Source organism: Neoarius graeffei, chromosome 5, assembly GCF_027579695.1.
Source record: "Neoarius graeffei isolate fNeoGra1 chromosome 5, fNeoGra1.pri, whole genome shotgun sequence".
In the NCBI taxonomy this organism is placed as follows: domain Eukaryota; kingdom Metazoa; phylum Chordata; class Actinopteri; order Siluriformes; family Ariidae; genus Neoarius; species Neoarius graeffei.
Genome location: NC_083573.1, coordinates 37,656,901 through 37,677,769, shown reverse-complemented (window position 1 = coordinate 37,677,769; position 20,869 = coordinate 37,656,901). Strand labels below are relative to the sequence as shown.

The window sequence follows — 20,869 nt, the reverse complement described above, 5'->3', positions numbered from 1 at the left end:
CAGTGACAGGTATTGTTAACTTGACTGTGGACTTGATTACTTATTGTTTGTCTCTAGTGGGAAGAGGAGCACAAGGCTCAATGATGTTGTTGTGGTTTTTTTTTTTGAAGACTCCACCTCATTGTCATTAAAGGCGGAGGACGTGAACTTAGTTCGGTATACGTGAAAGTTTGTCGTAAGAGTTCGTTATAGTAAGCTGCAGTGCATCATCGTACTATAGTATCGTATGGGGACCGAATCAACTAAAAGCTCCATTAGTTCCCTTCATTTTTAGCATTAGAAATAACAGCTTGTGTGATAACTTGCAACTAATGTTTTCTGCCTCCTCATATATATATATATATATATTTTTTTTTTTTGGCATTTACTCATGAGTGAACCTACAACAGTGCTGACATCAGCTAATTTCCCATCTGTGCATAGCAGCAAAGCCGCATCATCAGCAAGCAACACAAAGACAGATTCATGAGCAACATTTTGATTAAAGTGCTAGTCTTACAAAAATGACATCATAAAATCCCGGGTTTTCTGTGTGCGATTTGCTCAAATAGGTTGTAAAGTTCACCGATTTTAAAGGGCCCATGGCATGGTGGTTTGTTGATGCTTTAAACGGGCTCGTGGAGGTTTCCGGATGTTATATCCGCAGCCTTTCTCGAAATGAACCCTCGGCACGTAAATATAGCCTCCTGGGAGAAAGCCCCATTTCAGCCCTTTTCCCAGTGCGTCGTTTTACTAATGAAAAGCATGGAGGCGGGGAATGGTAGAGGGTGGGGGCGGGCCATGGGGGGAGGGGCTTGACCAAGCTGCGGGCATGCTACCTGTGTGTGAACAGTAGCAATGGCAGGTCAAGCAACAGTCCAAGCTTTCGCTTTTGCGCCTGTAGCCACGCTGCTAAGACAAAACCCCGTTCTCCCTCGGACTCCTTTCGTAAACTCAACGTGACACAGAGAACAGAGAGTGAGAGTGTTCGGAGTGGTAGTTTACGAACGTATAATACCCTATACGTATTGAACACGCACTCCATAACCAAAGAGGATAGAAGCAGCAACTACAGCAACATATCGCTTATCCAACAGAAGACATGCATTGCGGAGCAATAGTCAAACATAAGCTCATAAGTTACAGTCAATTTCCAGACTAAACTCAGTTTAACAGAGCATGCTGCATGCTCTTTGGTTTTGTAGCGCAGAGTACCTGGCTAACTGCAGGAAGCGGTTAGCTGCACAGCTAATGTAGCCATTGCTAGGCTAACGCACCGATTTTAAAACACGGCAAAACGACTTAACAGTTCTACACTTACTTGTTCGGTGTTTGTTGCTGATGCGGCAGGGATGCTTGGTACGGACCCAGGCTTCAGTGACAGTTGATGTGCAAAACCTGCCCTTTACTGTCCCAAGTTGTGGAAACATTCATCAGGAAAATGCTTCCGACAAACATACACCGTCTTAGGTAGACTCGACGGTGTATTATTGAAGTAAATAAAATTAAGCCACTGCGTCTTCAGGGTCTCTCCCGCCGGCAGTAAAAACAGACTCTTTTCTGTGTTGTCACATCCATGTACAGCGCAATTTCCATGTTTCGCTCGCTTAGGTGGTGCCATGTTGTGTCCTCTGTGGTCTCCTCACTACAAAATTGAAGTGACGTATCTATGGTGGCAACTTTTGAGCTGGGCGGGCAATCCATACAGTGGGTGGGAATCCAGAGGGGGGGCGTGGGGATCATCTCCCTTGCTGACGTAGTAAAGGGAAGAGCCTATCAACACGCCATTTTGACGCGCCATTCTCAAATGTTGACAAAGGGTGGGCATAGTTTGGTTTGCACATTATGAAATTTCTAGCCACTGGGGTGACTTAAGAAGGTCAGAGGAACTCATTTTAACATTAAAAAAACCTCAGAAAGTGAAAATTTCATGCCATGGGACCTTTAAATAAAAAAAAAAAAAAACTGGTTCAAAAAATAATTTTTTGCCTCTGAATTCTGTTCCCAAAATCACCTAAAAGCTTGTCCGGCATTGTTGGATCGCAGCGATTTGTAGGTCAGCAGCGCTGCGTGTGTGACATCATATGCGCCACTGCCGCATTTTGTGTCCACGCTGACTCTATAATATTCTCTGCAGTGGCGTGCGTTCTTCATACTAATTCTTTTGAAAAAGACGACGAAAGCTACAAGGGGATTGGACACAAGCGTCATAAATTTTTTTTTTTTCATGGTCCAGTTTCCATCAAATCCTGCACTCTGATTGGCTAGCGAGCAGGTCCGTAGCCTACGATACGGACCCCAGTTACAGACCCCGGATATGGACCTCTGGCGACTCGCTCGTTCATAACAACAACAACAAACGTAGCAATTTTTGTCAACATTTATTTTCACATTTCTCAGGAGAATAGCATTAATTTTACAGCATGGATTGCGATAACGACAGTGAAAGCGAGTTTTACTACCCTGAGGAAGAAGAAATAAAAGAAAACATTTCAGGAGAAAGCTAAAAACCTATAACTGTTGCTAACGCCGAGCAAAAACATGGCTGAATCCTGAATGACTCAATTTTGTATAAATAGGGGACTACATAGGCGGCAAAATGTAGTTGTGTTTTTTTTTTTTTCCTGCCATGGAAGTGCAGTTGTATACCGAGGAGGAAGCCATTTGCATTACAGCCGTGAATGAGGATTCAAAATGGCGGCTCGACTCGGTTTTCCCTCTCGGGCGCTCTTTTTTTCTTTTAGAATTTGGTAAAGAAAAAAAATAGATATTATTTACCAGCTTAAGGTCGGTCCATATGGTGAAATACCGTGACCGAGGTCTTGAAAGTACTGAGCGAGGCCCAGGGCCTCGCTCAGTACTTTCAAGACCTCGGTCACGGTATTTCACCATACGGACCGACCTTAAGCTGGTAAATAATATCTATGCATTTTATAATTTTGATAATTTTATTTTAGGTGCCTGTAGTAGGGAATATTGAGTGCACACCAGAGCCATTACATTCTTAGGAATGCAATGGGTTTGAAGTCAGATTAAATAAAGGAAATTTAAAAAAAATAGCACAAATAAAGAAGTAAAACCTGTATATGTACCTGCTGAAACAGTTACTGGAGAATCGACCATAGTTTTAAATGTATTCACCCAGTTGCTCTGATTTGACTTGTTTGTGTTTCCTTTTGTTTTACCTGATGTTCCAGCCTTTTAATTTTGAACCACAGAGCTTTCTGATCTGATTTCAGAGTTGGACAGTTATCACGCGGTAAATTAGAGCAAAGAGATGCGCTTGATATGAGTGGCTGTCTTGTAAAGTCTGGAGCGAGAGTTGCAAAAGTACCCGAATGAGAGAGTGGAGTTGTAAAAATCTTTTACATTTGCAGAGATAGGGTGATTTTAGTAAAAATCAGTAATGATAATTGCGCACCGACACCACCAATCACCTCTAACTAACAAAATAGAGAAAGGGTCTACATGGTTCTAATTGGTACTGTTAGAACCAGAAAAGGTTGTAGTTTTATGAGCAACTTAGTTTTGGAGGTTAAGGGTGTGGTCCCACAACACCGATAACTATAAATAAATCGGTCCCCTGTAGTTTGTGGTTGGTGGTCACAGCAGACCGATAACGAGACCTATAGCCCAGGCCTGGGTTTATCCGTATCAGTGAGCTTGCTTCTGGAGCGATTCCCCCCCCCCCCCCCCCCCCCCCCCCCCCCCCAAACCTGAACCCTATCTGATAAAACATCTGACCAGTCCGGTAATGTTTACATGTGACTTCGTCTGAGCACGTGCTCTTTTTCCTGAGTATATTTGTACATCCTTGTTGTATCAATGGAGGAGAAGCTGATATTAGAAGTGTCCGAGAGTCCCATGCTTTATGACGAAAAGCACGAGCTGTACAAAGATGCAGCCGAAAAAGGAAGGTGTATGGAAGCTCATCAGCAGTAGAGTGGGTGTGACTGGTGTGTGCATGGCTGTGCGCTCTAGAATCTCTAAACCATGCCCATGTTACCCAGCACCAGCTGTAGAACACTAAAAAATAATTTAGAGCGCCAAGTGTCGTGGCGATGTGAGTTGAGCCAATTTAATCTGAGATTTTAGAGCGTGCGCGCACACACTTTGCTACAAATACTATCTGTGGATCATGTAAAAAAGGTTTTGCAGTGCAAGGTCTCGTGCCTGTTACACTTCTCTGTGTGCCCACTGCCAAATAATATTATATATTTTAAATTAGATGAAACGTAAAACTTGCCACCTTACTCACTCACACCTGAGTCGGAGCGCTGAGCGCACACTTGTACATTCACAAAAGAATATTCACATGGTAACGCCATGATCACCTTCACTCTTTTGGTTTCTCTTTCGCCATGGGAACGCCCACCGTAAACAGGATAAAAGGTGTCCGGCAAAGTTTAGGCTCCCTGTTTGTGTTGAAGGTTCATGTATTAGCACTCTCAAAGCAAAACACACAGGCATGTGTCTTATGTATGTACAGTGTATAGCTGCGTGTGTCGTGCCACTGACTGTCCGAGTGGCTCTGTTACATGCATATGGAATCAATTTTGTGCCAAAATGTTCATACAATACTTTTGAAATATCAAACAAAAACGACAAATTAAAATACAAAAAAAAGTAAATTTTTTTTAGACCGGCAAACAAATTATTCGTGTAATCGTGCAAAATCTCAGTCTATTACTCTTCAGAAACCTTTTATTTTTGTTCCGCGTCTTTCTCAGTTTTGTTTGACGTAATTTATTTTGGTTGCAATTCCAGCTTTCTCGTTTGCGCTCCCTGACTTTTTGCTTGCAGTTTTGGCACAAACTTCACGTGTGGGTGGGCTGTCCAGGAACGCATTCCCATTGGCTAACTTGTGTTTGACTGACAGCTACGCTCAGCCATTCCCCCGGAGGCTGTTGTGGCCATTTCCTACTCGGATTTTGTACTACTGCAACACATACGACACGTTTGTCCCGTACTTACACTTTGTTGAATTAATTCAGTATTATAGTCACCACTGAAGTCCACTCGATCCTTGTTTACCGTCAATGGATCGGTCACTCGTCAAACAGTCCGCCAGAATCCGAGTAGGGAATGGCTGAGCGGAGCTGTCAGTCAAACACAAGTTAGCCAATGGGAATGCGTTCCTGGACAGCCCACCCACACGGGAAGTTTGTGCCAAAACCGCAAGCAAAAAGTCAGGGAGCGCAAACGAGAAAGCTGGAATCGCAACCAAAATAAATTACGTCAAACAAAACTGAGAAAGACGCGGAACAAAAATAAAAGGTTTCTGAAGAGTAATAGACTGATATTTTGCACGATTACACGAATAATTTGTTTGCCAGTCTAAAAAAATTGACTTTTTTTTTTTGTATTTTGATTTGTCGTATTTGTTTGATATTTCAAAAGTATTGTATGAACATTTTGGCACAAAATTGATTCCGTACATGCGGGAGTTCCAGGAGTCTGAGATTAGCGGTCGTCTACAGTATGTGCTGCAGGATTTCATGCACCCACACGCTGCTCTTTGCCTTCTGTGTAAAATGAGCATCAAAAGCAGCTCTTCCTCGCTGTCACGGTCAGCCATCGTGTGCTGCTGAGTGCACTGGGTGTGCATACGAACAGCATACAACCACTACATTAGGGTGGTCCCCAAATTTTATTTTTTTAGGATTTTGTTACGACCACCTTCCCTTTTTTTTACATTGCTTAAAAGAAGTTATTGTGCAAAATTTGGTTAAGATTGAACAATGTTTAGAGGTGCCACAAAGCCATTAAAGTTTTCACTCAAGACGCAATATAAAATAATGTGGCTTATTAACTGTTTCATATTAATGCAAACAATACAGTAATATAACTTCCTGTGTTCAAAGTAACAATAGCTATTACTTGTCTGTGATTTTCTAAACCCTTCGGTATTATGGTATCTTGTGGAGATAAAAGAACACACAAAGCCCATGTTTACATTAGACCGTATCAGCGGATCATCAGATTAACGCTTTTAAAACGATTAGCGTGCACACAGCAACACCAATACACGATTTGCGTGCACACAGCAACACCAATACACGGATATGCTCGGCTCCGCAGGCATCCTGCGCTCCAAATCACTCCGCCCTGAACAGCGAGTGCCCTCTGGAGGGTGCGCACTCCGGCCTTGCGCAGCTCACAGAGCGTGCGAGTGAAGCGCACGAGCAGTGATTCGGGACTGAGCCGCTGTGTGTGTGATCCCAGCGCAGATCACTTACCATTTGCAAGTGGAAGGATGGCAAGCCTAAAGACAATCATAACTACACAATGGGCAGTATTTGCATCAGTATTTGCAGTATTTTCATACTTTTATACTCTTTAATGAAAGGTGATACAAGGCGGAAGTCCGCGCCGTTTTTCAGCAGTCGCGTCACATGACCAACGCCAGCGAATCAGGAAGGTGGATGTCACAGTGACGTTGTCCAATGAGACGCCAGCTAGAGCTCAGCACAGCGTATCCGCGTATCTCAATGTTTACACAACACCGGAGCTGACACGATCTGGATTGAATACGTGGACCCTGGCGGATTCCCGTTTCCAGGCGGTTTAATGTAAACGGACAGTGCATCCGCGAAGAAAACAAGACAGATACGGTCTAATGTAAACTTGGCCTCAGGACTTCCCTAGCAGAAGGAAGCTTTCTCCCAGACAGTTCCTTGGAAGTGGGACCAATTAACCAAACATAATTGTCCTTTCTGGTTTTGTGCTTTGCACCACCGGTACTACTTGTATTACTGTTGCTAGCCATCTGAAAAACATAGAAAGAAAAACATTCACAGCTTCATCAGCATATTACGATCAGTGCTCATTGTTTAAGAAGCCCTTAGTGCATGAAAGTTAACCTTCGATCAGTCTATAAACTCTTCCTGCCTCTTCTTTTTCATAGAAGTGGCATGTTCCCTCTAGAACTGTGACTTTTTGGGGGTTTGAGATCTTCTCTGCAACAGTCTACGCACCAACTAATGTTAATGGCTTAACCCGATTTGCAACCTTGTGTGGCATCTCTAAATATTAAGCAATTTTTCTGAAATTTTGCTTGTTGCCTTCTTTTAGCCTATGTAAAAAAAAAATTTTCCCATACGTTTCGGGACCACCCTACACTACTGAAAACTAACTGATAGTTGGGATTATAGTTGTGGTGTGACTGCTCCAGACTGGAACTAAATTCAGGTCTAGTTATAGTGTAACGAACTCGATACGAGTCGTTAACAAATCTTATAACTTAATGCATGAAACGCGCTTACAACATATTTCCAATGTGAATATTTTATTGTATGATGGTGCAGAGTGAGAGAATAGCCTTCAGGGCAGAGTCTTTAGTCCAACCACTGCGTAAGCAGTATAACAAAAACCGCGCACCGCCCGTGCGCTTTCCAAAAACAAAACAATCCTCGCCATCAAAAAAAATAGGAAACAAAAAAGGAGCGATCTCACCTCTTCAGATGTGGGTTTAAGTCCGTCTGTACCTTCCTCAAAAAGGGCGAAGAAGAAAAAAAGTAATCCATAAGCGTGTAGCAGTCAATCTATTTCGGAGCATTGAAGAATACTGAAGAATGTCAGAATGTACGTGCGCCGGCTTCCATCTACCTCCATTCATTCCTCTTTCCGCTTCCCTATTCAAAAAATGAGCACGTGATTTAAAGGGTCTAAGGCCATAGGACAGGGAGCGAGGAGGTGTGTGCGTGTGTCAGTGACAGGGTGAGTGACAGAAAAGAACCCTATAGACTTCCTAGGCTCACGCTCGCCCTGAATTTCTCTTAGTGAGGCTTTCTATGTCTTACTTTACATAGACGTTTTAATACGAAATATAAAGAAGTGTCTTAGACATAGATACTATTTTACACTACTGATAAATAAAACTTTATGTGGCTGATACTGCAATAGTTATCGGTGTTGTGGGACCGGGGCATAACCCTAACAAATTCCTGGCTGCTTCGCACTCGCTGCACAGAATGCATACGGCGCAACACGTCCCCTGCTTCTGCTGGCTCCAGCACTGAAAGTGAAAGTGCCACTTCCTGTGCGGCGGTGAGCTCTTTGGGATGGCGCTTCTGACTTCTGTTTCCAGATGGTAGGAACTGCTCTACGTACCAGCCGTCACTCAAATCCTTCTGTGTGTATCTGCCTCACAAATGTATCTTTTTCAAAATGTCTGGAACAGACACCAAACCGTTCTGTCGGCTTGAAGTTACCTCTCTTTGTCCGTACAAGTCGAACCCAGTCATTCCGTAAGTGTCCTGCTGACTTTGGGCTACAACAGATCGAAATTCCACTCTTTTTATCGACTACACTTGAACAGCCTTGACCGACACACCTCTTAGGAAGTGGTTTTAATTTTGTTTTGGAATAATTTCAAAGAAATCGTTAACGTGCTACACTTTGCAAAGCAGTCGAAGGCAGAAATGCCGCCAGGGGCGGACCTAGAAAAATATTTATGGGGTGGCAAGAGGGGGGCAGGAATTTTTGAGGGGTGGCAACGTATTACAGACGTGTGTGTGTGTGTGTGTGTGTGTGTGTGTGTATACTGAATTTAATCACAGTTATCACAGTTTGATGACAAATAGTATGTACATACTACAAAAGGGCGCGGGCTGCCATTTACAAACTGATACAGACAAACTTAATCTCATGCTTTTATTGTTCACGAAGAACACACATTCTCAGATGAGGTCTATACCGTTTCTGGGCAGTTTTATACTGTATATGCAAAAGAACAGACACTAAAAAACAACAACAATAGCAACACTGCTTCAAGTTCAGCATGATTTAAACCAGGGGTTTTCAAAGTGTGGGAGAGTGAGCGCCCCCCTTACAATTTTTGCTGTTGCTATACTTAATGTTCCATTCGTATTTTTAAAAAAAATGGTTGCTGTACACATTATTTTTTTCTTTTTCACATTTTAAACATCTGTGCTTTTTAAAACATCTTGTTTTACACATTTTAAACATTCCATAGCATCGTTAGCTAGCACCTCTTGGCAGACAACACACTGTGGCAGTGGAGCATCTTCAGATCCAGTCCATGAAAATCCAAACTTTTAAATAATCGTGGTCATACTTCCTTCTTTTTCCAGTCCCCCCAGGATTCCGCGGGCCTTTTTTGTGATTGTTGTGGGCTAAAATGTCTGATGTTGCGGGGGGGTTTCCAAAAAAATTGCGATGAAAGTTGCGGTGTTTTTTAGGTTTTTGTTGCGATTACATTGCGGGAGGAAGTGAAAGTTGCGAGAAATTGTGATTTTCTCTTTTTGTGATTAAAATTGAGTGATATGTTAAATATTAAGTTATTACTGAAAAACTATTGATTAAAAAAACAAAGAGAAATGGTCCTATAAACAACTTTACAAATATAAAAGATTACCAGGACTACAAAAATGCAGAAAAATAGGCTTTACTTATCCAAATGCACCTGTTGGTTCAAAAGTCAAAGTGCAGAGAACCTCACAGCACAACATGAAGTTACCTTCAAATATAATATAAATGCCTCAGCTTTCATGTAAGAAAAAAAAACCTATTAATACTAGTACTGTGTGCAGGCAGTCTCTCCTGAAGACTAAATTAAACAATAATTATAAACTAATAAAATAAATGGCTCAGGCTTCATAGAAGAAAAAAAAACAATTTGAACAGAATCTCACAGTATGATGCTGAAGCTGCCTAAACAATGGAAAATAAAATACCATTTTGGCAAAAATGTTGGCATCCATTAATTTCTTGTATTAAGTAAAAAAAAAAATAAAGTGCACACAGTGCTCCACTGTAAACATAACACACTTTCAGTGTTGCCAGATACTGCTGACGTTTTCCAGTCCAAAATATGTTCAAAACCCGCCAAAATACACTTGAAATCGTCCAATCTGGCAACACGACGCGTATGCTGCTTCTCTTGAACACACGGAAGTAAGGCGGAAGGTAGTTTGTCGACGTCACCTCAAGACGACGCCAACGATTGGTCAAATTTGCGGGAAAGTTGCAGTGATTGGATATAATTGCAGCACCGCCCTGAATTCGCGGGGATTGGTTGAATTTGCGCTGAAGTTGCAAATCGCAACATCCTGGAGGCTCTGTTTTTTTGCTTGGCCCAGACTTTGTCTCCTCACTCACTGTAGCTTTAGGTACTAAAAACCGATCCATTTTGTCTCTCACATTGCGCCCCCCCCTGAAGAACTCTGGTGCCCCCCAGGGGGGGTGCGCCCCACACTTTGAAAAGCCCTGATTTAAACCATTTACACCAGTGTCACATTTTATAGTTTTATTTTCTCACGCTTTGTAAAGGCTCACCAGTGAGCATAACATGAACTTGTCATGATTCAAAGTAACTTTACAATGTTTTCCTTGACAGACGTTGAATCAATATTAACTTTTGTGGCCGACTTTACACAAAACTAATGTCAGACCTAGCTAACATTACATGTATAGTTAGCTAAATAACGCTCTCCAGCCTGATTTTTATCGTCTCAAAATCAGCATCGCAACTATGCTAGCACTGTTCATTCATTATAATTTCATTTCTTGATAGATAGTTAATCAGCTTTTACCTCTTTCCTCCCGTGTCTCCTTTCCTCGCGACTCCTGGCTCCCTCGCTTCGCACCTCTCAATTTTCCAAAACAACCAATTTCTGGCGTTATCTCGTGCTGCATTCGCCGCAGTCGGACATTGGAAATTCGCGCACGTAAATGTCAAATTGGCCGTAATTTTTCTTTGAATTCGTCGCTGCCAACTGGGGTGGCAGCAGGGGTGGCAAGGCTTTCTTTTAGTGTGGCATTTGCCACCCTATGCCACCCCGGTAGATCCGCCCATGAATGCCGCAAACTTTCAAGCGTTGCGCATACAGTATGACGCCACTTCCTTTGAATTAACAGTAACTTACCAGGAACGCATTTGTATAATGGTGGACTCAAAGAGCCATTTTTACCAGCTAAAATGGAACATGTTCTCGGTCTCGTATTAAAATACAATTTAGACAGTAAACTATTTAACATGTCTAGTTTTATAAGGTGTCATTTCCAGGGGTGATGTCATTTTTGTAAGACTTTTCTCAATTCTATATAAATCGGGTATGAGGTGGTGGTAAAGTGACAAATCCGAACGATTGGCTTGAGCGAATTCCTCAGACCGATCTTACACAGAGGGTTTCTCATCATCCCTTAAAACCTTTACTCGAACAAGATTAGTTCCTACTTGCATTTGGCTCCCATTCATCTGGATTTGGCACAAAAAAAAAGAAACAAAAAAAGCAGTGAAATGTATAATATTTTGGCTACTACCATCTCGTATAAAAACTTTAAAATGCCGGACAGGGCACACACAAAAGAGATAAACTACACACACTTGATAGTCTAATGGAGGGTCCTGGGTTCGTGGTAACTTGAGCACAGTCTTGGCCCAAATTTGATTTGAAAGTATTTGGATCCAGAGCCAATCCCACATCAGTGCATTGTAGGACACCACACACATATATATACACTCACACTCGTTTACACGTAGTGTCATATTTAGTGCAGCCAGTCCACCTGCTGACAGGTTTTTGGGAGGAAACCAGGGAACTTGGAGGGAGCCAGTTTGCATTTATGTTATTTGGCAGACACTTTTCTCCAAAGTGATTTAAAATGGAGCTGAGCAGCTGAGAATTAATAATCTTGCTCAGTAGGGTGCATCAGTTGCCCTCACTTTCATAAAATCTGATGCATTTTTGTTCGGGTGTTCCTTTTCACCAATAAAGACATCCTGTAAAATGTTTTGACCATATTCAAAAGTCTAATGGTGGCACCATGAGGTTCATTTTTTGCCAAAAAACGCTTATTTTATGTTTTCGCGTAAGGTTTGAATCACAATGTTGGACTCCATTTATTGATTTCTTGTGAGCCAGAGATCATGTTAAGAACCTTTGCAAGGGATTGAGAAGCATTAATGTGATTCATAATACATTTGTATTGTTTAAAAGTAGTTGAACAATGATTCAATGAACAGCTAAAACTCAAATTGTGCTTGATAATATATTTAGAATATGTACTAAAAATGTGTATCTAAGATATCTGGTATACTCTATAAGGTGCCATAATGTTTCATGAAAAGTGATCGAAATTTTGTCGTAAAAGTCATAAAATAGCAGCTTTTTCCATAACTTTGAGCTCCTGGTGCCACCATTAAACTTTAGAATTTTGTCAAAATATTTCACCCAGTGTGTTTTCTTACCAAAAGGAACATAAAAACAAAAATGCATCATGATCAGAGGAACTTTTCATTTTTAGGGGGCAACTGATGCACCTTATTGCTCAAGGATCCAACAGAGAAAGGACCAGAATTTGAACTCTCAGCTTTCTGGTCAGAAGCCCAGAGCTGTAACCACCAAGTTTAGAGCCACTGAACTGCTAAGTAAAAAGTACAGTCGATGACAAAAAAAATTGCCTTAAACCCAAACAAATTAGCAACACCAACCGGGTGATGTCACAAAGTCAAGCTTGAGCCTGCACCAATCTGAAATCTCTCACTCTTCTGCAGTTGCTGGCCTGCTAGTTCTCCATAAACTAATCTTAACAAAGCTGTAACTGTCAGTCTAATCCACGTCGAATTTTATTCAGTGTTTTTGCACTTGAATGCATGTGACGGAGCAGCTCCGTCACTGACTGCGGCCAGCGCAACACACACAGCTACTACACATCTCTCTTCCCCTCCCCGAACAATAGCGTGACCAAGGGTGCACACTTGGTAGCACAAATGTAAAGACGCATACACGCAAACAGATGAAAACTTACCCAGTCTATAGAAACGCACCGCTATAACCTACCCATCTGCTTCCGGTGGCAAAACCGGGCGGGAGAATAGGCGTCATTATATAGAGGGATGACACGGGGGAAGACGGGTCAGGTGATGCAAAAATAATACGTTTTAATAATAATGTCAATCTGGCCAAGATCAAGCCATTTCTATAGTAGAGGGAAAGATGACCAAACGTGTATATTTTTGTGGGATGTTTGGGATGATTATTTATGGGAAAAACGTAGCCTAGTAAACTAGACCCACCCGCCTAGCGGCCAAAAATATTTTTGCCTACGAGTGGGTCTAGCCTCGGACCATATCAACAACACACCCCGGGCATCAAATCGTGCCCGCCAATCACAACGCAAGGTTTTTGTTTGGATTCTTTGGGCGGGCTTTTGCAGGAGTGACGACAAGGCTGGAGAAAGCCATCTTTCCTGTTGCGCTACGGCTAGTGAACAGCGCTCGTTTGACTCAGCTTTGGAATCAGTTTTAGAAGAATTAGACTTGGAGTTTTCGTTGAAACATGAGCAGGAAGAGGCTCTCCGCTCATTCCTTTTCAAGAAGGACGTTTTCGCTGTTTTGCCGACCGGCTATGGCAAAAGTCTGATCTACCAGCTGGCTCCGCTCATAGCCAAAAGGATGGGGCTAAGTGAAAACCCTATGGTGGTAATTGTCTCGCTCTGACTACGTCACAGTCACTGTTGCGCTGATTGGTCAGAGCGTTGGCCTATACGCACAGAGACAGTTTGAAAGACAACGGGTTGTTCCTACCCACACCCTTCGGAAATGTCTACGACCGAGACCAGACTAACTATTCACATTTAGTCTGGCTTGCCAGGCTAGGAAAAACGGACACTGCAATGAAGGGAAGCTGTTTTTTTTTTTGAGGCCTAGTGGGAGGGGCTACGGATATAAAAAAGGGGCTGCCTGGGTCCTACTAGGAGTGTGGCGAGTTACAGAGAAGGTAACAGGGAGTCTTGTGTTGAGTTATTGAAGAGCTCATTTTTTTTCTCCCCCCATTTGTGTATATAGTGCATTTCTGCTTAATTTTTGTTTTATTTTGTTTCTTTCACGTTATTTGGATTTTGGGTTGTAAATACTGGCACTGCTTGCATCTGGTGAGGTGAGGACAATAAAGAAAAAAAAACCCCACAACCGGCGGCACGGTGGCGTAGTGGTTAGCGCTGTCGCCTCACAGCAAGAAGGTCTGGGTTCGAGCCCCGGGGCCGGCGAGGGCCTTTCTGTGTGGAGTTTGCATGTTCTCCCCGTGTCCGCGTGGGTTTCCTCCGGGTGCTCCGGTTTCCCCCACAGTCCAAAGACATGCAGGTTAGGTTAACTGGTGACTCTAAATTGACCGTAGGTGTGAATGTGAGTGTGAATGGTTGTCTGTGTCTATGTGTCAGCCCTGTGATGACCTGGCGACTTGTCCAGGGTGTACCCCGCCTTTCACCTGTAGTCAGCTGGGATAGGCTCCAGCTTGCCTGCGACCCTGTAGAACAGGATAAAGCGGCTACAGATAATGAGATGAAATGAGAAACCCCACAACCATATTTTCTGACTGAGCTTGTTTTTTTTTGGGGGGGGGGTTCGAAAGAACCCCGCAACAATGCAATTGATGAGTTCTGCGAAATATCCTCTTTATTGGATTTTTCCTCACTTTTTGCTCTTTTTTGTGAGTACATGTACTTCTCACAGGTATAGAATGATGAACATGTACACTACACTGCCAAACTGTTTGTTTCCAACGTCTCAGTCTGTCTCTTCATTGACTTGCAGGATTATTTGTTGTGGAATAAGTTAGGAGCGACTCTAGCTAACGGAAATCGCTCCGAGGAGGCTGTTGCTGCCTACAGAAGAGCACTTGAGCTGCAGCCGGGGTTCGTGCGCAGCCGTTACAATCTGGGCATTAGCTGTGTTAATCTGGGAGCTCACAGGTAAGAGTACACTACTGAATGCTATTTACTTATCGCAGTCACCGCTCTTCCGTTCCACGCATCGCTCTGTCCGTCTCGCAGGGAAGCGGTGGAGCATTTCCTGGAGGCGCTCTCTCTCCAGAGGCAGGCTGCTGGTGATGTAGAAGGAGGCGCAAGTCGAGCACCAGGCTCCGCCACTACCATAATGTCAGACAACATCTGGTCTACCTTGCGCATGGCACTGAGCATGATGGGAGAGAGTTCGTTGTACGCCGCCGCAGACCGGCGAGATCTGGACACGCTGCTGGCGCACTTCTGCCAGCGGGACGGAGAGACAGACTGAAAGAGGGAGAGGGGAAAGGACTGGAGGGAGGTAGTATGCGAGTGTGGGGAGAGGTGCTTAGGTAGCATGGAAGATTAGTTTAAGAAAGGAATCAAACGGGCGCGAAACACTCAACACATGCACTACATGCTCTGAATGGACAGATACACTAGTGATGTTCTTAATGTTTTGGTGTAAAAATTCTACATCATTAAGTTATTCAGAGCTCCACAGAACTGAATTCAAGGTTTATCGGAGTCCATGTTTCTTCTCATTGTGTTGATCACCGATATGGTATATTTTGGCTACAACTTGAGAATAATTATTTCATCCAAAAAGAGCTTTGCCTCCTGTTTCAAGTACTGATCATGTGTATATGAGTTTGGGAGGAGCAGAGACGAAAGAGATTAGTCTGTGTGTGATCTTTTATGAAGCACTAAAACCCACGGTTTGTAAGTCAGTGTTGAGATGGTAGTCATTGTCCGCAAGAAAATAATGAAAAAAGGATGAGAAACCTGAGGATGCATGCCTGCCCTTTCTCCTTCACTCCTTATCTAATTTGATAAATAATCCTGCTGTAAATTAATTAGCTTAATTGTAAATGCTGCCATCTTGTGTACCATAATTGTATTATTATTATTATTGATGATGCCAGTTTTGAATATAGCCAACTGACCGTACGATTATATCTGTAACCCAAGCAATAAAATTTTGAAATAATGATCTTGTGTGTTTATCTATTATAGAGCAAGTTTAAAATAAATCAGTAACTTAAGATAAATATATTCATATTTTATTCATGTGTTGATGTAGATTTTGGAAGTGTTTTTGAGAGTATATTTTGTTTTGGCTTGTTTTTGTTTGTTTTCTGAGGGGGAAGGATGATAATCCTCACACTATTTACACTAGGTGTGACGTTCATACGGTGGTGCTTGAAAGTTTGTGAAGCCTTTAGAATTTTGTATATTTCTGCATAAATATGACCTAAAATATCATCAGATTTTCACACAAGTCCTAAAAGTAGATAAAGAGAACCCAGTTAAACAAATGAGGCAAAAATATTATACTTGGTCATTTATTTATTCAGAAAAATGATCCAATATTACATATCTGTGAGTGGCAAAAATATGTGAACCTCTAGGATTAGCAGTTAATTTGAAGGTGAAATTAGAGTCAGGTGTTTTCAGTCAATGGGATGACAATCAGGTGTGAGTGGGCACCCTGTTTTATTTAAAGAACAGGGATCTATCAAAGTCTGATCTTCACAACACATGTTTGTGGAAGTGTATCATGGCACGAACAAAGGAGATTTCTGAGGATGTCAGAAAAAGCGTTGATGCTCATCAGGCGAGAAAAGGTTACAAAACCATCTCTAAAGAGTTTGGACTCCACCAATCCACAGTCAGACAGACTGTGTACAAATGGAGGAAATGCAAGACCATTGTTACCCTCCCCAGGAGTGGTTGACCAACAAAGATCACTCCAAGAGCAAGGCGTGTAATAGTCGGCGAGGTAACAAAGGACCCCAGGGTAACTTCTAAGCAACTGAAGGCCTCTCTCACATTGGCTAATGTTAATGTTCATGAGTCCACCATCAGGAGAACACTGAACAACAATGGTGTGCATGGCAGGGTTGCAAGGAGAAAGCCACTGCTCTCCAAAAAGAACATTGCTGCTCGTCTGCAGATTGCTAAAGATCACATGGACAAGCCAGAAGGCTATTGGAAAAATGTCTTGTGGACGGATGAGACCAAAATAGAACTTAATTGGTTGAAATAAGAAGCGTTATGTTTGGAGAAAGGAAAACACTGCATTCCAGCATAAGAACCTTTTCCCATCTGTGAAACATGGTGGTGGTAATATCATGGTTTGGGCCTGTTTTGCTGCATCTGGGCCAGGACAGCTTGTCGTCATTGATGGAACAATGAATTCTGAATTATACCAGCGAATTCTAAAGGAAAATGTCAGGACATCTGTCCATGAAGTGAATCTCAAGAGAAGGTGAGTCATGCAGCAAGACAACGACCCTAAGCACACAAGTCGTTCTCCCAAAGAATGGTTAAAGAAGAATAAAGTGAATGTTTTGGAATGGCCAAGTCAAAGTCCTGACCTTAATCCAATCGAAATGTTGTGGAAGGACCTGAAGCGAGCAGTTCATGTGAGGAAACCCACCAACATCCCAGAGTTGAAGCTGTTCTGTACGGAGGAATGGGCTAAAATTCCTCCAAGCCGGTGTGTAGGACTGATCAACAGTTACTGCAAACGTTTAGTTGCAGTTATTGCTGCACAAGGGGGTCACACCAGATACTGAAAGCAAAGGTTCACATACTTTTACCACTCACAGATATGTAATAGGGGCGGCACGGTGGTGTAGTGGTTAGCACTGTCGCCTCACAGCAAGAAGGTCCGGGTTCGAGCCCCATGGCCGGCGAGGGCCTTTCTGTGCAGAGTTTGCATGTTCTTCCCGTGTCCGCGTGGGTTTCCTCCGGGTGCTCCGGTTTCCCCCACAGTCCAAAGACATGCAGGTTAGGTTAACTGGTGACTCTAAATTGACCGTAGGTGTGAATGTGAGTGTGAATGGTTGTCTGTGTCTATGTGTCAGCCCTGTGATGACCTGGCAACTTGTCCAGGGTGTACCCCGCCTTTCGCCCGTAGTCAGCTGGGATAGGCTCCAGCTTGCCTGCAACCCTGTAGAACAGGATAAAGCGGCTAGAGATGATGAGATGAGAGCATAGGCGGTTTTAAACGGGGTCCAGAGGGAGCCAGTGCCCCTGTAAAATTGCTCCTGGCCCCTGTTGTGGCCCCTGTGCTGAACAGATAATAAGATTTATTAATTTCGACGTGCGCTGGCTCGAAGATCGGAACTGACATGACGGAGTGTTCTACACGGACTCCTTAAAGCGCTACACGCACACTGTTACCTGCAGCAGAAAGACCAGCAGCAGCGCGAATTGTAAACTTCGGACGTGAGAGATAACAGCTGTCACGTCCGAAGTTTTTTGATTGAAAAGCCATCAGATACAGTAGCGTTGACACGTTTCACTGAGCCATATAAAGAAGTATTTTTTGAGCTCTTTAGACTATGCAAAATAGCTGTGGCACTCCCAGTGAGATCTGCCTCTTGTGAGCGGAGTTTCTCCACTTTGAAACTGGTGAAGACCTACCTCCGATCCACCATTAGTGAGGAGCGTCTAAGCCAGGGGTCACCAAACTTTTTTCTCTGGGGGCCACATTGTCGTTCCTGACTGTGATGGGGGCCGGGGTCGGGTCAGCTATATCACATAGAATTGTATGACCCAGACAAATATGACCACTAGCAGGCCTCATTGTGTAGTAGAGATTATTAGCCTGGCATGGCCATCCCCACTACTATATCGCCACTACTATATCCCCACTACTATATCCACACTACTATATCCCCACTACTATATCCCCACTACTATATCCCCACTACTATATCCCCCACTACTATATCCCCCACTACTATATCAACACTTGATTCCTGGCACATATTTGTTTATCTTTACTAGTGGTTTGCAAAAGTAGTTGAGTCTTCACACTTTGTTTTAATTTGAAATACCACAGATATTCCATTTATTTGTTTTCTAATAAAAATAACATCAAAGCTGTTAAGGTAAGAAACATCTGCCTATTTGAGGTGATTGACACTGGCAAAGATGAGTGGAAAATTATAAATTGTAGGTAGGCCTGTTGATATTAATAATATAAATAATAATTGTATGCAGCACTTAATAAAGGTCAAATAAATAGGCCTATAAAATAAATACATTTTAAAAAACAGTGAAATTATAATAATATGAGCAATAGATCACAGCAGTTGTGCTGTGTCCTGCACGTCATTGCTCTCATCCATGGCCAAAGCAAAAAACTCGAATTCTGACGCTCTCTCATTCAGCTGGTCATACACGTTGTCCCCCAAATCTTCGGTTCGCCTGGTCATAGTAGGTGCGGAGAGACTCGCCGCGTTGAGCGCATCCTTCTTGTCGGGACACGCCTCCTCGGCCACAGCGAGCATGCATACTTTAACAAAGTCCCCATCAGTAAACGGCTTTCCATGGGTAGCTAGTAGGTGAGCTACCTTATAGCTAGCTCGGACAGCAGCCTGGTTGATCTGGGTTTGGCGAAGGAATACATTCTGTTGTGCAGCCAGTCCGCATTTCATCCTCCGAATCCTGTCTTCTCTTGTTTGCCCTCGCAAACTAACATACTCTTTGTGGCAGGTTTCGTAGTGACGACGCAGATTATATTCTTTGAAAACCGACACACTTTCTTTACATACAAGACAAACTGCACGGTCCTTACACTCATAGTTCGAATTACGTGGGAGCCAATGGGAGCTGAGCTCCCATTCCCTCAGGCTCCCATGAAAGAAGCAAACTTAATTTTCTGTGGAACTCTCTCAAATACGTCATATATCACCATAATAAGCTTGAATAGCCTATATCACCATATAAATATAAATAAAACTCATTTCATTTCCGATCGCCATGCAGCCATAACTTTGTATTGAACGTGTTATTAAGCCGCAACATGTACGGCTGTACTTCACCACCACACCACTATGCGCGCAAACTGAAATTTGCAGCCTGCGAAATCGAATGTGAAGTTAAGTCCGAAGAAGACTTGTCCTCTATCTCACAACGATCTTCCTTTGTTTAACAATATATATATATATATATATATATATATATATATATATACAATATATATATAATTTGTTTAACTATATATATATATATATATATATATATATATATATATATATATATACACAACACTGTGTGTGTGGGTGCGTGCATGCGCGCGCCTGTGTGTGAAAGCTGTGCACTGCAGTGCGCAAAAGTGCGCTGGTCCAGGAGAGCGAGTATGCATTGCTTTTTTTTTTTTTTTTTTAAATAGAGACCCCCATAGGGTCAAATTTATAATTCGAACCCTGCTTACACTGAACGAAAAAATAATCGGTGGTCCACTGTTCTTTAAAAACTCTGCACTCTCTGTCAGCTTTTCGCTGACCGCTCGCCATTTTGCTGTCCTGAACACTGACAGTTCTCTGCGCGTGCGCTGCCTGTCACTGCTTGATCGCGAGCATATGACGAAAATTCGGAAAATATGAATAGTTCATTTTATAACTAAATATCAATTTAATTGATAAAATCAACAAAATACAAGATGCAGACATGTTATTATTTGCCGAAAAGCAATTTAAAAAAATAGGCCATGACCACTTTTGGGGATTGCCTCATTGGGCCGGTTCAAGTGATGGGGGGCAGAGGGGCTGGGGGGCCGGTCAAAGGGGGGTGGCGGGCCGGATCTGGCCCGCGGGCCGTAGTTTGGTGACCCCTGGTCTAAGCAATCTTGGTGTGCTCAGCATTGAATCCAGAAGGTCCAAGGCTTTGAACCTTGATGCATTTGTAGACCGTTTCTCAAGGAGTCACAATCGCAGAATCTTGTTGTTGTAGTGTTTCAGCCTGCTGTGAATGCTATAGGGTGATTCTGAGACCACTGTATGTGAATTTATTTTTTCTTTCTATTTTCCCCCCTGCTGTACATAAAGAAAGAGTGAGATGATGACAGTGTGATTTAGATAAAGATAGTGATTGTACATTCAAGTCTCATGCTGTGAAAAAGAAAATTCATTCATGCTGTGAATTTAAAAAGTGTCATTGGACAGATAAAAGGTTCATTGTATGCAAAAATAGAAATCTTATTTTACAAAAAAGAGATGGTTTTAAGATTTATTGAGCACAATTTATGTTTAGGCTATTGAGACAATGTTTATCTCATTGTATTTATGCTCAATGTATTTTGTTTTGGTTTTAAATAAACTAAACAAAACATTTTGAACGCTTAAAT

At 42.5% G+C, this 20,869-nt stretch overlaps 1 protein-coding gene across 3 annotated transcripts in view; it reads left to right on the top strand.

Annotated features, from left to right (window-relative positions):
• Window positions 1–15,718, top strand: part of pex5 (peroxisomal biogenesis factor 5) — a 94,972-nt gene extending 79,254 nt beyond the window's left edge. For all 3 annotated transcript variants that reach the window (XM_060921612.1, XM_060921611.1, XM_060921610.1), the window contains 2 exons: window positions 14,537–14,694; window positions 14,776–15,718. In XM_060921612.1, the coding sequence (XP_060777595.1) occupies window positions 14,537–14,694; window positions 14,776–15,016 (399 nt within the window). In that variant the 3' untranslated portion in view covers window positions 15,017–15,718. The remainder of the gene's footprint in view (window positions 1–14,536; window positions 14,695–14,775) is intronic.
• The last annotated feature ends 5,151 nt before the right edge of the window (window positions 15,719–20,869 follow it).